Raw genomic sequence first — 16,130 nt, forward strand, 5'->3', positions numbered from 1 at the left:
ACCTCAAGGAACAAAAGGAACCCCAAAATGTTTGGGAACCTCACAGAACACAAAGGACATCTGGAGCAACAAAGGAACTCCCCATCTTTTGAGGGTTCTGGGGGTCACTCGCCATGTTCAGTCTGCTGGTAGGTCTCCTGTGTTTTGGGGGGTCCCCCCTCTCTGGGGTTCTGCCTTTTCTGGGCTGCTGGAGATCCCGGGAATCCCGGGGGGTTCCCCCTTGATGCTTAAAAAGCCTTGGAATGATGAATTGCTCAGAGACCTCCCCCATTAAGTGACCTGAATCCTTCAAGCCTGTAAAGTCCTGGCTCTGGGCTTTCTGTATCCCATTGCAACGTCTCATTTCCCTGATTTATTCTTCCAGCAGAGCAGGGAGAGCAAACAGGACAAGCTCTACCAGCTGAACCCTTGTTAACTTTTGGACCTTTTTTTGGTGCCTTTTCACCATCACCCTCTCAGAGCCCCCTGTTTCAGGGTCCGGGGATCCCCGGTCCCCCCACACCCCTCTCTGTTCACCCTCTCCACGCTCTCCGACAGCCGGGGGGGTCCCTCAGCTCTGCTGTGACCCCTCTCTGCTTCCCCACTCCGGGGTCCCTAAAAAAGGCTGTCATCGCGTTCCCCTCCCCTGCCGGGACCGGGCTGACCACGGAACACCAACCCCCACCGCGGGGAGTCCCCGCATCCCCACGCCCAATCCCCGGGGCTCTGCCGGGAACCCACACCGGGATCCCCCTCCCCGTAAAAAAACCAAACCTCCAGGAGTCCCCTAAGGTCCTCCCGAGGGACATTTGCGGCTCAGCTTCGGAGCTCCAAACATCACCCCACCCCCGAAACCACCCCGGAGGCCCCTCCCCAAAATATCTGAGAGGAGCTCTCCCCTCCCCGCGGCAACGTGAGGGATTGGGGGAAGATGCTCCTCCTCTCCCTCCTCCTCCCTCCTCCTCCTCCTCTCTTCCTCCTCCTCTTCCTTCTTCCCGCCCCTCCTCCCGCTCCTCCTCCCCCTTTCCTTTCCACGAGCGAGGAGCTCGCCCGGTAAGTTTGGGTTTGGGGGGGAATGGATGGGAAAAAGGGAGAGGGGAAGGAGAAAGGGGGGGGTGGGACCCCCAAAGAGAGCGAGAGAGGGGGTGGGACCCCCAAAGAGACCGACCGAGGGCGGGAGGGGAGGAAGCCGGGGTTGATGGGGGGGAGGAGGGGTGGGCGACGGGAAAAGGGTGGGAGAAGGAAATGAGGGGAGGTGGGAGAGCGGGAAAGGGGTTTCTGTTGGGGTCCCTTCGTATCCCCATCGCTTGATCCCCGGCCGGGGGGACCCCCGGGACTGAGGTTTGTTGTCGATTCCCGGCGGGCCGAACAAAGGCCCCGGCCACGTGTCAGGAACTCTTTGATTGTCCCCAACACTCCCAGAGTTCCCCAATTCCCCCCTACCCCCGCCGCGGCTCCCCAGAGTGGGGATATCGGAGAGAGGGGAACCCTGGAAGTGCTTTTTTGGGGTGAATCTTGGTGTTTTGGGGTAAATCTTGGTGCTGCCGGGGGGCACAGTGCTGGGAAAGGTGAGTTGGGGGGAATCTCAGGGCCAAGGAAAGGGGAGGGCAGGGATCGGGAGAGGTGGGATGGGGGGTCCAGGGAGAGCCTCTGCACGGGGGTCGCCGGTGTCGGGGAATGGGAGGCTCGTGGGGTCCAGAAAACGGGGTTCAGGGGGTCCCCCGGTGTTGAAAAACAACATCAACATAAGCAAAAAAGAAAGGGGGATTCAGGAGTCTGGGAAAGACAGGAATGGGGATCGAGGGGGTGCCTGGGGTCTGGGAGAGGCAGGATGGCTGGGAAAGGGGTTGTTGCAGGGGGTCCTGGAGCTGAGGAAGGGGTGAAAGAGAGTCCCAGTGCTGGAATGAGGTGCAGGGGGGTCCTGATGCCCAGGACTGGGGGTCCAGGGAGTCCCAAGGTAAAGGAAAACGGAGTGTGGAGTCTGGGAGAGGTGGTATGACCGGGAAAGGGGGTGCAGGGGGGTCCTGGTCCCACATAAGGGGGTGCAGGGGGGATCTGGTGTACAGGAATGGGGAGTTCAGGGGTCCCTAGGACTCCCCAGGACCACCCGGCAGGATAAGCCAGGAGTGGGGAACTGGGGAGACCCAGAGATTTGGGGGTCAGGGTGGTCCCAGGGTCAAGGGAAGGGAGAAACTGGGAGAGCTGTTGGATGGGGAAGGAGCTTCAGGGAGTCCTGGAGTCAAGGAAAAGGGGGGCTGGGGCTCAGGTGCCAGGGGATGGCCAGCCAGGAAACAGGGGGATGCAGGGACTGGGAGAGGTGGGATGGTGAGGAAAGTGGGGGCAGGGGGTCCTGGAGTCAAAGAAAGAGGGGTCTGGGGTCTGGAAAACTGGACTGACCAGGCAAGAGGGGATCCAGGTCAGGGGGAGGAAGAGGAGGAGGAGGAACAGCCAGTGGGGGCTGCTGAGACCCCCAGAGCATGGAGAAGGGGATTCCCGGGACCCACAGCAGCCTGGAGAGGGGGAGACCCCGGAGAGGTGGGACCCCTGAGACCCCTCAGCACCCCAAAGCAAAGAGTCAGGGGAGAAGGGACCCCTGGGGCCTCCAAAACCCCCAACATCCCTGAGCAGGGGGACCCTGGAGGGGGGGAAAATCCAGGACCCCCAGGAACTCAGAGAGGGCAGGAACTCTGGAGAGGGGAGTCCCCCAATTCACGTGGGACCCCCCCAGCAGTCCAAGTAGGAGGAACCCCCAGAACCCCAAAGTGGAGAGACTTGAGAGGGGGGACTCCTGGAAGGGTTTTTTTTGGTCTGAACCTTGGTGTTCTGGGGGAGGGGTTTTTTGGGGGGGGCTTTTGGTGTTTTGGAGGTTTTTATGGTCCCAGGATGCCCAGTGAGTTCTAGAGATGGACTTGGGCAGGAGGAACCCCCAAGGCAATGCACTCAGCCCTTGTTTCCCCCCAGCAGGATTTGTCCTTCCCAAAGCTTGGGCAGATGGAGGAGGAGGCTGCGAGGAAGCTGCCGTGGGCCCCCCAGGCAGGTGAGGAGGAAATCAGTGCCCCTTTGGCCCTGTCTTGTAATGCCTGTGGGGACCAGATTTGGGGGGGATGTCCTTGGGCTTCCCTCTGGGCCAGAGGCAAATTCCCCGCCTGTCCTTCTTCCTTCCTGCCCCAGGCCCCGAGCTGAGGACGGAGAGCACGGAGGACAAATCCCCCGGCAGAGCCTGGTGGGAGAGGCCGTTTTGAAGGGCTCCCTGGCACAGGAAGGCAGCGGGGAGGAAAAGGCCTGGAGATGCCCCCGGAGGAGGGGCTGCAAAGCCAGCCCAGGGAGCTCTGAGGAGGAAAAACCCATCCTGTGCCGGGAAGGCGACCGGAGCTTGAGCCAGAGCTCTGAGCTGGTGGTCCCTGAGCAGCCTTCCAGCAGGGAGAAGCCCTTCAGGTGCTTGGAATGTGGGAAGAGCTTCAGGCAGAGCTCCAAGCTCCTCACCCACCAGCTCATCCACACTGGGGAACGGCCCTACACCTGTCAGGAATGTGGGAAGAGCTTCAGGCAGAGCTCCACCCTCCTCACCCACCAGCACATCCACACTGGGGAACGGCCATACGAGTGTGGGGAATGTGGGAAGAGCTTTAGGCACAGCTCCAGCGTGATCAAACACCAGCGTCGAATCCACACTGGAGAAAGGCCCTACAAGTGCTTGGAATGTGGGAAGAGCTTCAGGGACAGCTCCAACCTGCTCCAACACCAGCGCCTCCACACTGGGGAACGGCCCTACACATGTGGGGAATGTGGGAAGAGCTTCAAGAGCAGCTCCAACCTCTGCACCCACCAGCTCATCCACACCAGTGAACGACCCTACAAGTGCTTGCAATGTGGGAAGAGGTTTCAGACCAGCTCAACTCTCCTCCTGCATGAGCGGATACACACAGATGAGAGGCCCTTCCGCTGCACCGACTGCGGGAAGGGCTTCAACCAGAACTCCACCCTCGTCACCCACCGGCGCATCCACACCGGGAGAGGCCCTACAAGTGTGGGGAGTGTGGGAAGAGCTTCAGCCACAGCTCTACCTTGACCAAACACCAACGGACCCACCAGTAAGAGAAGCCCCTCGAGTGCCCCAACTGCGGGAAGAGCTTCGGCTGCTGCTCCCACCCCAAATGACCCCCTGATGGTGAGGCAACCCCTGGAGTCCAGTGACTCTCAGTCCATCCCTTTCTACCAGAAAGGGTCAGTCCCCATTTTCCAGGGGCAGGTTCTGCCAACAGAACCCTTCTTGAGGGGTGTGTGGAGATTCCTGCCTTGGCTGGGGACCCCCCAAGGTCACTGCTGGAGGTTGAGAGCAGAGATCTCCCCACGAGCGTTGGTCTGGGGGAGTTCCATCCATCTCTAATGAATAATTCTTGCTTTGGTGCCAGCTTGAGTAGAATTGCTTCAACAATTGCTTTAGGGTAGAGCACTGTCCTATCTTATCCTGTACTTATGGTAGTTTTAGTGTTTCTGTTGTGCAGTAAATAATTCTGATGAAAGTCTTGTCTGATCATTTGTAACCCTAAAGAATTCATTTCTATCAATAGACTGGATTTGCCATCCTTAAAACCTGGGGGACAAAAGTGGTTCAGTCCCACTTCTGTAATTCCTCTAAACTGAAACTGTTGTCATAACCCAAGGCTGAGATTGGATCCAGCAGCCCCCAACACCCAACAGCAATTTGGGAGCTCAGGGGAGCCACCCCCCTTTCCCAGCCCTGTGTGCCCAAAGACCCCCATGGGACTGTTGGATCTGCCAGACCAATCCCCTTTTCCACCCTTCTCCCTGTTCTTCCCACTTTTATATGATCCCCTCAATCCACAGTCCCTCCAGGATCACTCTGGGTGTCCCAACCCCCACATTTTTCCCTCCTCTCCCACCCCTTCCACATCATCCCCCCACTCCCCAGCCCCCTCATGCTCAGTTTGGGGGTCCCACCCTGCCCTTTCCCCACTCTTTTTACATCTCCCACCCATTTCCCATAAGCCTCAGTGTCCCCTCCTCCGCTTTTGGGGGTTCCCACTCCTCTCCCACTCATTTTGGGGACCCACCACCCCTTTTATCCCTTCTGACCCCCTTTTCCCACCGACCTCCCCCTTCCCACCCCCCGCTCACCCGAGAGCTCCTCGCCCGCAGCCGGGGGGGCTCCCAGCACCACCAGTGCCCAGAGAAGCCCCCCCAGAAAAGGGGTTGGGTGGGGTCCTGGGTGGGCTTTGAATGTGTTTGTGGTCCTTGAGGGGCTGTGGGGAGGATTTGGGAGATCCCAGCACCTTTTGGGGTGAGCTGGGTGCCTATTGAGGGGCCGGTGCCCTCCCAAAGCCCCCCCAGAGCGGGGTGACACGGGGGGAACACAGGGGGGTCCCCAGTTCTGATCCATCTCAGGGCCGGTTCTGACCCCCCAAACTCGGCTCCACACCTTGGGATCCTCCAGTTCCCCCCCAGTGCCCCCCAATAACCGGGACTGGGGAGAACTGGGAAGCTTTGCTGGGATCACTGGGAGCAGCTGGGTGCAGGCAGAATGACAGCAGGGGAGGGGGGACACACGACCCCCCAAAATCCTCACGGACACGGGGGGGGGATCCAGGCTGGGCCCGAGGCCCCGGGGAGGGGCTGTGACTGCCACCGGCTCAGGAGCTCTGTGGGGAGAGAAAAGGGGGTGACAGCGGGGTGAGGGGACAGGGGGGACACCGGGATACACCCAGAGCTGGACTGGACCCAGCGGGACCAGAACTGGGACAACTGGGATCATATTGGGAGCACCTGGGGGCATGTGAGAGGCAACTGGGCTATACTCGGAGTGGCTGGGAGTGACTGGGATCATTGTGGGAGAGACTGGAAGCATAATGGGGGTGAAGGGAGAAACTGGAACCATGCTGGGGGCAACTGGGATCATAGTGGGAGCACCTGGGCTCCTACTGGGTTCCTGCTGGGGTCTTACTGGGAGTGACTGCAATAATACTGGGAGTGTGTGGGAGGGACTGCAGCCATACTGGGGATGAGTGGGATCAAACTGGCTTCATACTGGAAGTTTCTGGAAGTTACTGGGATCATACTGGAGGTGACTGTGATCCTACTGGAATCAAACTGTGATCACACTAGGATCATATTGGGAGCAGCTGGTTCTATGCTAGGGGCAACTGGGAGCTAGTAGGATACCACTGGGAGCAACTGGAACCATGCTGAGCACAACTGGGATCATACTGGGAGCAACTGGGCCCACAGTGAAGGTGGCTGGGGTCATACTGGGAGTGACTGGGAACATTCTGAGGGCAGTTTGGACCATGGTTGCTCAACTGGGATATATGGGGAGCAAGTGGGATCATGCTGGAGGTGACTGGGATCATACTGGGAGCGATTAGGACACAACTGGGGGTGACTGGGAGTAGCTGTGAGCAACTGGAATCATGCTGGAAGCTACTGGGAGGAACTGGGAGTGAGTGGGGCCACACTGGGGGCAACTGGGATATACTGGGAGAGACCAGGAGTGACTGGGATCCTACTGAGACTGACTGGGAGCATACTGGGACTGACTGGGAGCAGGCTGAGGTCGACTGAGAGAGACTGGATGTGACAGGGATCCTACTGGGAGGGACTGGAACTGTAGTGGTGTGAGTGGGAGCAATTGGACCCTGCTGAGGTCAAATGGCTTTATACTGGGAGTGACAGGGAATGTCTGGGTTCATCCTGGGTTCATCCTGGCTGTGACTGCCACCATAGAGGGTGTCACTGGGATCATACTGGAGTCATACTGGGAGGGACTGGAACTACAGTGGGGTGACTGGGAGCAACTGGGACCATGCAGGGGGTAACTTGGATCCTACTAAGAAAGACTGGGATCATACTGGGACTGACTGGGAGCATACTGGAGGCAACTGGGCTATACTGGGAGTGGCTGGGAGTGATGGGGATAATTGTGGGAGTGACTGGAACCATAGTAGGGGTGAAGGGGAGAAACTGGAACCCTGCTGGGGGCAACTGGGATCATAGTGGGAGCAGCTGGGCCCCTGCTGGGCTCATACTGGGATCATCCTGGGAGTGACTGCAATTCTACTGGGAGTGTGTGGGAGGGACTGCAACCATAGTGGGGATGACTGGGATCAAACTGGCTTCATACTGGAAGTGTCTGGAAGTTGCTGGGATGATACTGAGGGTAATTGGACACATACTGGGATCCTACTGGGAGTAACTGGGACCATGCAGGGGGCAAATGGCATCGTCCAGGCAGGGACTGACAGAGCCTGGGGCCATACTGGACTCAGACTGGGAATCCCTGAGAGGGAAAGGAACCATCCTGGGGGGGCTGGGAGCTACTGGGACCATCTTGGGGGCAACTGGGGTCCTATTGGGAGTGACTGGGATCCTAGTGGGAATGATCAGGACCATACTGGAACCATCCTAGGAGTGACTGTCAGTGCCCAGGATCATACTGGGAGTAACTGGAACTATGCAGGGGGAACTGGGAGCCAATGGAGCCTTTCTGGAAGTGTGGTGTAACTGGGAGTGACAGGGAGGGACAGGGTGCATGCTGGCATAGACTGGGAGTGACTGGGATCACAGTGATGGGAACTGGAAGCATCCTGGGGCAGTGGAAGTAACTGGGTATGACTACAAGCATGCTGAGGGCAACTGGGATATACTGGGAGAGTCTGCAACCATCCTGGGGGTGACTGGGACCACATTGGGAGTGACTTGGACCATGCAAGGGGCAACTGGGAGCAACTGGGAGTGACTGGATCTACAATGGGCAACTGGGATTGACTGGGACCCTGCTGGGGGAAGACTGGGACCATACTTGGATTGACTGGATCTATGCTGGAGGCAACTGGGAGCAGCTTGGCCCATGCTGGGGACAACTGGGCCCACAGTGAGGGTGACTGGGGTCATACTGGGAGTGGCTGGGAGCATTCTGAGGGCAGTTGGGACCATGCTGGTGCAACTGGGATAAACTGGGAGCAACTGAGACCACACTGGGAGTGACTGGGAGTGACTGTGAGCAACTGGGATCATGCTGGAATCCTGACAAAGAGATTTCTTCCTTAGAATCCTCCTTTTGGCCAGAGAAGCCTCGGTGCCATCGCAGATGTTTCATGCGGTGTTGGAGCATTCCCAGGAGCACAAATCCACAGGGATCTGCTGCAAAGTCGCCTCTAGAAAGGCCAAACCAGCCCAGGGTGAGTTTTGTAGCCAAACACAACCAGGTTTGTGTTTCCAGTGTCACCAGCTCTGCCCTTCTCACCCCTCTGAGGTGGGGTGGGAGCAGCGCCGAGACCCAAAAAGCTGCCAGAAACACCCCATAAAAGCTGCCAGAAACACAGAGTTAACTGGGTTGGAAGAGACCTCGGAGATCATCAAATAAAACCTTTTTTCCTTTTTTTTTTTAAATAAAAAAATAAATTTCAAAATTTCTATATAATTTACTTTTAAGCAACAACCCAGCTCCATGAAATTACAACTCACACTTTTAAAGGATGAGATTTTCACCTCATGATCATGCACAGCATTGAGTCAGCTGTAAAAAAAAAAAAAAAAAAAAAAACCTGTATATCTTATTTATATAATCCACTCCACCTTTACTGAATAAAGTCTGAATCAGTCCCTTCCCAGCACTAGGCCTGGTGGCTCTGCTCATCAGCCCTCTATTTGGCACAGTCCCTGCATCATAGTCCAGTATCAAGATGTATTTTGTTTTTAAAGGCAGTGTGGGGTACATTAACATCTGTGTGCAGGTGACTCATTGCAGGGGCTGTGCAGGAGGAGGCTCTGGGGTGGCTCCTCCATCCTCAGCCACTCACCCCCAGGGCAGGGATGGGGAGGAGCAGCCCCGTGAGCAGCCCGGTGACCCCCATGGGCACCTTTTTGTCCTTGATGCACCTGAGGCTGAAATCTGGGGACAAACCCCATGGAAGGGGCACAAAGAGCACCCACACCCACCCCCAGCTCTTGTATGCCCCGGGTCCTTCCCCACCTCCCAGCACAGCCCCAAGCCCGTGGGGGGCTCCAGGCTCAGTTTGGGGGGTATCCCAGTGCTGTCCTGGGCATCCAAGGATTTTTGGGGCTGCATCCCCCCGTGCCCCCTTCCAGCACGGGCTGGGCACCACCCCCAGCCCCACAGCTTGCCAAGCCCTTTGCCCTCCCCTGCCTGCTCCTCCCTGGGAGGGCCTGGCCTGTTGGAGGGCACTTGCAGCACGTTTGCTGGGTGGGGCTGTGCAAAGGAGCTGCTGCCAGGCCAGGGAGGGTCAGGCTGAGGGGAGGAGGCCGGAGCCCCCCGACTGTGGCCCTGGGGAGGCCCTGGGGCGCCTCTCTGGGCTGGGGGGCCTGGATATTTCTCTGCCCTGGGCCAGGCCGTGGCAGAGGGCCCTGGGGGGTGCACACACCCAGCACTGCCCCCGCAAGGCCTCTTAGCAGGGCTGCCCTCCAAGCACCCCCTGCCCAGGCCGGCAAGACTTGGCACAAACCAGCACCTCCGACCCCTGTAAAAGGGGCCCCAGACACACACAGGGGACGCCCCAGGAGGGTTTCGGAGGGGACAGAAACCCACCCCATGTTGTGCTGCAGGGGCTTCTCTCCCCCAGCACTCCCCGACGCACCAGGACCCCGGGGACAACAACCAGCTTGGTCAGAGCCCTCTGAGGGGTGACTGTGACTTTGATTCTCTTCTCTCTCTCTCTCTTTTCCCTCCCACATTTCCCTGGGTGGCTGTATTACAACCCAAAGGGCTCTACACCTGTTTTTCTTTGCAGCCCAACTGTTCCCAAAGAAATGCTCTCTCTCTCTCTGCAAACACTGATCAGCCAGGATTGTTTTACTTTAATTCACCCCAAGGGATATAATAATCAAATAAAAGTTACTCTGGCCTGGCAGGGTGGGCCCTAACACTCCTGGAACTGATTTAGTGCCCCCACACACTAAACTCCAGCACAGCTTTGAAACAACCTCCCCAAAAGAGGAGCTGGTTTTCCTGGTGCCTCCCTCCGCTCTCTGCTGCAGCAGCTCCATCGCAGCAGCTGAGTCTGTGCAAACCAAGCGAGTTCCTGCTCAGGCTGGGAACTGGGGAGTGCCAAATGCCCCATTTGGGGCAGTTTCCTCCCAGCAAAGTCAAGCCCCGTTTGCCCTTCCCCGGCTTTAGGTGATTTCAGCCTTCAAAGAACCAGGACTGGCTTTGTTTGTCCAACTCAGCCTGGGCTCCTGCCGGCTCTGGGTGCCCTGGGAAGGTGTTGTCTCAAGGCCTTGCACAGCCCCGAGGGGTTTTCAGTCCCAGCCCCCCAGGTCACCCCCCAAGGTGCTGGATGGCTATAGGCGGAGGAGCTCACAGTGAACAAATGCACACAAACCAATATGATTTAAGCAGATGTTCCACTTTATTTACATAACCCAGTCTCTTATATACCCTCAGAACCCTGCAGTGCGTGAACACCTTCAAACCGTTGGTTAAATGCTGTAAATCACAAGCCAAAAATGTATCACTAACACCCTTTCCACTGGGTACGTGCATCTGTGCACGAGGCATGAAATCATTGTCTTTCTCAAAAAAACTCCTCCTTATCTCAATAGTTTACATTCTTGCAGCCTGTCATCAGTGCCCAGTACTTTTCCCACAGCCAGCAAGCAGGCCTGTTGCTAAGACAGGCTGAGACCTATTAGTATGGTTTGTTCATGGTGGTTTTTATTAATTAGCACTCCACAGTTAGGGGTACAGGTTAGGGTTATGGGTAAGGGGATAAGGGGTAGGGGTAGGGGTTAGGGTTAGGATTAGGGTTTCAGGTTAGGGTTAGGGTAAGGGTTAGTGTTAGGGTTTAGGGTTAGGGTTAGGGTTAGCTTTAGGGTTAGGGGTAGGGGTTAGGATTTGAGTAAGGGTTTAGACTTAGGGTTTCGGGTTAGGGGTAGTGTTAGTGTTAAGGTTTAGGGTTAGGGTAAGCAATAGGGTTAAGTTTAGGGTTAGGGTTTAGGGTTGGGGTTACGTTTAGGGTTTGGAGGTAGGGTTAGGATTTAGGCTTAGGGTTAGGGTTAAAGTTAGGGTTAGGGTTTAGGGTAAGGGTTAGGATTAGGATTAGGGTTAGGGTTAGGGGTTATGGTTAGGGTAATTGTTAGGGTTAGGGTTTTAGGGTTATGGTTTGTGTTAGGGTTAGGTTTTAGGGTTTTGGTTAGGCTTAGGGATTAGGATTAGGATTTTAGGGTTGGGGTTAGGTTTTAGGGTTCGGGTTAGGGTTATGGTAAAGTTTAGAGGGTTTTTTAAGTTTACATCTAGGATTCAGAACTTCAGAAGATACCTGCCAGTCTGAAGTTGCCTGCAATGCCGATAGTGGTGCACCTACTGCACTAGAGAGATGATGAGTAAGAGTTTAGGTTAGTGCTATGGGCTATGATTTAGGGTTAGGTTTAGGGTCACCTACCCGTATCCACCTACGCAGCCGTGGGTGGATACAGGACTAAGCCCTGTCTTGTCCCACTGAAGGAATTCACAAGACTTCAACACTAACTGTTGAAATTAAAGATTTTCCCAACATTTCCCTCTTCTGAGACTTTTTTAAATTTCCAGGAAGTCTCCCTGTTAAGCTTTATAGTACTTTGGGTTACAAACATTAGTACAGCAGTTCACAGAAATGCAGGAAAGACAATAATCACTGTCACCACAGTCCCTGTAATTTGTTTGACCCAGTGAGAGGGGCCTGGAAACCAAGATGATCTTTCCCAAAAACTTCTCAGGTCTTCAGGAAGTCTCATCCATTTTACTTCATGTAAGACTGCCTTGTTCCCAAAACAAGTCCCTGCCTTCTGAGTTTGATCTCTATATACACGGTGACAGCTGTTTATTATGGTACCGACCCCATGAGGCCAACAGCAGATCCCTCACCCCCAGAGCCCGAGGCAGGCAGGGTGTCCTGGGGCAAAGTCCCCTGGTGAGACCGGCCCAAACTGCTGCAGAACCCCCTGCACAGGAGCAGGAGGAACTGGGTGCCCCCAAAAATCCCTCTGCTCCCTCTTTTGGTGGTCCCAGCATGGGGGTGGCACCGCAGCCAACCACAGCCTCCAGAAAAGCCCCCCCAACCCCTCCTCCCTCAATCCGTGCCTCAGTTTCCCCACCCTGAGCAGCTCCTGGGGACCCGAGGGGTGGCATCACCCTGGCCCAACACCACCCCCTCGAGTTCCTCTCCCCCACCAAGCTGGGGGGGCCCAGCGGACACAACCCCCCAGTCCCTGCACCCCGGGGGCACGGGGGACTCCCCGCAACCCCCGCTCAGCCCATCAGTCTCAGCCCGTGGAGCCGACCTGGAGCTGGGGGGCACAGGGCTGGGGACACGGACCCGAGGGTGGGGACACGACGCTGTCACACGGAGGAGGGGACAGGAAGCCAAAACCCTGCTGTCCTCCCCACTCTTCTGACCTCTCCTACCCCTTTCCCATCGGTTTAGGGGGGTCCCAGCACTTTTTGGGGTGTGCTGGGTGCTGTGTTGAAGAGCAGGTGCCCTCCCAAAGGCCCCCAAACATCCCCGACATCCCCAGTGATGTCACCACTGCTCAGCTGATGTCATCGCAATCCCTGTGATGTCACCAGACAGTTATGATGTCATTGGTCTCCAGTGATGTCACTGTTGTCCCCACAGATGTCACCACTGTCCCTGTGATGTCACCGCTCTCCCCAGCGATATCACTGGTCCCCAGTGATGTCACAGGTGCCCCTGTGATGCCACCACTGTCCCTAATGATGTCACTGATGTCCCTGTGATGTCACTGGTGTCCCCAGGGCTGTTCCCAGTGTCCCCAATGATGTCACCACTTTCCTTCTTATCTCACCAACATCCCCAGTGATATCACTGCTGTCCCTGTGATGTCACTGCTGTCCCCAATGATGTCACTGGTCTCCAGTGATGTCACTGCTGTCCCATGAGATGTCACCAATGTCCCCAATGATATCGCTACTGTCCCTGTGACCTCATCACTGTCCCTTTGATGTCACTGCTTCCCCTGTGATGCCACCGCCATCCCCAATGATGTCACTGGTCCTCTGTGATGTCACTGATGTCCCCACAGGTGGCACTGGTGTCCTTTGATGTCACTAATATCTCTGTGATGTCACTGCTGTCCCCAAGGGTGGTCCCTGTGTCCCCAATGATGTCATCAGTTCACTGTGATGTCACTGGTCCCCAATGATGTCACTAATGTCCCCATGATGTCACCAGTGCCCTGTGATGTCACCAGTGACACCAATAATGTCATTGGTGTCTCTGTGATGTCACCCTTGGCCTTGTAAAGTCATTGATGTCTCCTGTGATGTCAAAGATGTCCCTGTTAATGTCACTGGTGTCTCTGTGGTGTCATCACTGTCCCCTGTGATGTCAACAATGTCCCCAATGATGTCCTGCTGTCTCTGTGATGTCCTCACTGTACCGAGAGGTGGCACCATGTTCCTGTCATGTCATTGATACCAGTGATGTGCCTGTGACATCACAACTGTCCCTTTCTTGTCAACAGTCCCCTGTGATGTCACTGGTCCTCAGTGATGTCACCCATCTCCCAGTGATGTCACCACTGTCCCCTGTGATGTCAACAATGACCCCGATGATGTCACTGGTGTCACTGTGATGTCACTCCTGTCTTTGTTGAAGTCATCACTGTCCTGTCTGATGTCACCAATGTCTCTGTGACATCACAACTGTCCCTTTGTTGTCAACAGTCTCAAGTGATGTCACTGCTGTCTCTGTGATGTCACCATTGTACCCAAGGATGTCACTTCTGTCCCTGCAACATCACCGCTATTTGATGTCAATGATGTCCCTGTGATGTCACCGCTGTCCCCAATGTTGTCACTGGTCCTCTGTGATGTCACCGATGTCCCCAGAGGTAGCACCAGTGTCCTTTTATGTCACCGATGTCCCTGTGATGTCACTGGTGTCCCTTTGATGTCACTGCCATCCCTAGGGGTGTCATCAGTGTCCCCAGTGATGTCACTTCTGTCCCTTCGATGGCACTGCTGTTCCAGTGATGCCACTGGGCTGCTGATGATGTCATCAGTGCCTGTGATGTCACCAGTGTCCTTGTAATGTCACCTGTCCCCTGTGATGTCACCTGTCCCCTGTGATGTCACCTGTCCCCTGTGATGTCACCAACATCTCCAATGATGTCACCAATGTCCCCAATTATTTCACCACTCTCCCTGTGATTTCATTGATGTTCCAAATGATGTCACATCTAACCCAGTGATGTCACCAAACACCTGTGATGTCACTGGTGTCCAGGGATGTCACTGCTGTCCCCAAGGTTGTCATCACTGTCCCCTGTGATGTCACAATTGTCCTCAGCGGTGGCACAATGTCCCTGTGATGCCACCATCCCCTGTGACGTCACTGGTTTCCAATGATGTCACCAAAGTCCCCGTGACATAACTCCTGTCCCTGTGATGTTACGTGTGTTTATTGATGTTGCTGCTGTCCCCACGGATGTTACCACTGTCCCCTGTGATGTCACTGCTGTCCCCAGGGTGCCACCCATGTCCTGTGGAAGGCACCCATGTCCCTGTGATGTCACTGACCCTCAATGCTGTCACTACTGTCCCTGTGATGTCACCACTCTCCCCAGCAGTGCCACCATGTTCCTGTGATGTCACTGGATTCTCTGTGTTTTCACCAGACCTCTGTCATGTCACTGATGTCCCTGTGACATCACGGCTGTCCCTTTGTTGTCACCAGTCCCCTGCAATGTCATTGGTCCCCAATGATGTCACCGATGTCACTGTGATTTCACCAGTGACACCAATTATGTCATTGGTGTCTCTGTGATGTCACCAGACCCCTTTGATTGCACCAATGACCGTGGTGATGTCATTGGTCTCTCTGTAATTGCACCAATGTCCTTGTGAAGTCACCAATGTCCCCTGTGATGTCACTGGTCTCCCTGTGGTGTCACAACTGTCCCCAATGGTGGTACCATGTCCGCATGATGTCACTGCTGTCCCTGTGATGACACCACTGTCCCCTGTGATGTCACTAATGACCTCGATGATGTCACTGCTGTCTCTGCAATGTCACCCTTGTCCTTGTGAAGTCACCAATGTCCCCAGTGAGATCACCTATGTCCCTGTGACATCACGGCTTTTCCTTTGTTGTCACCAGTCCCCAGTGATATTTCTGGTCCCCAATGATGCCACTGTGTCTGTGACGTCACCACTGTCCCCAAAGGTAGCACCATGTCCCCGTGATGTCTCCAATGTCCCTGTGATGTCCCTGATGTCCCTGTGACATCACGGCTTTCCCTATGTTGATAAAAATTGCCTATGATTTCACTGCTTTCTCTGTGATTTCATCACTGTCCCCTGTGATGTCACCAATGTCCCCAGTGATATCACTGGTGTCTCTGTGTTGTCACCTCCACCCCCTATGATGAATAAACCTTGGAGATTTTCCAACCCACACCTTGTTTCAGTTCAGGCAACATAGAGTGTCCTATTTCCCAGGTGAGGGAAAAGAAAAAGGACGAAAGAAACCCTCCTCATCCCTCCCCACAGACTTCTAGGGTCATCAGTCTGGAGTCTGAGTCTCTGACCAGTTCTTTTGTGTTGCTCAATCACCCAAGGCAAGGCCAACCTGCCCATTCAACATCCCTCCCACAAAATGGGGAAGGGGGGAAGAAAAACATTCAATGCTCAGTTCCTTTTTTCGTTAGAACAAGCAAATGTGTCACACTGTGGGACGGCCATTTCAGCCCAGCACTCCTACAAGAGAATGACTGCCCTTCCACCCAGGAAAGAAAGCCCTGAGTCTGCGTCTCTCAAGTGCAGTTGCTGTGCCACTCTCGGCACTGCACAAAGAGCAAGAGCTTTGTGTGCAGGCACCTTTGTCTGGGAGGTGTCTTCATCTGTACTGAACCCTAGACCTAAACTTAAAAATACCTCTAAACCTAAACCTAACACTAAATCCTAACCCCTAACCGTAAAACTATCCCTTACTCTAACCCAAACGTTATCTAAACCCTAACTTAACCTAATCCTAACCCTAACCTTAACTCCATCTGTAACCTTAACCCTAAATCCCAGTACCTCACATTATAATATATAATAATGGCCAGTCTTTGCGAGTGAAGATCTGGGGAAGGTTTCTACACCTTCCAGCCTGCGCATTGGATTTTTTAGGTGA

General features: G+C 55.1%; 1 protein-coding gene across 1 annotated transcript; it reads left to right on the top strand.

The window, feature by feature from the left end:
• The first annotated feature begins 2,845 nt into the window (after positions 1-2,845).
• On the top strand, positions 2,846-4,551 carry LOC126638608 (zinc finger protein 239-like). The gene is made up of 2 exons (XM_050312601.1): positions 2,846-3,016; positions 3,151-4,551. Exons 1-2 carry the CDS (start codon positions 2,883-2,885, stop codon positions 4,046-4,048), a joined length of 1,032 nt encoding a protein of 343 aa, XP_050168558.1. The 5' UTR covers positions 2,846-2,882; the 3' UTR covers positions 4,049-4,551.
• Positions 4,552-16,130: the final 11,579 nt, after the last annotated feature.

The sequence above is a fragment of the Myiozetetes cayanensis genome, unplaced genomic scaffold, assembly GCF_022539395.1.
Source record: "Myiozetetes cayanensis isolate MyiCay16 unplaced genomic scaffold, myiCay2020 scf177, whole genome shotgun sequence".
Taxonomy (NCBI): domain Eukaryota; kingdom Metazoa; phylum Chordata; class Aves; order Passeriformes; family Tyrannidae; genus Myiozetetes; species Myiozetetes cayanensis.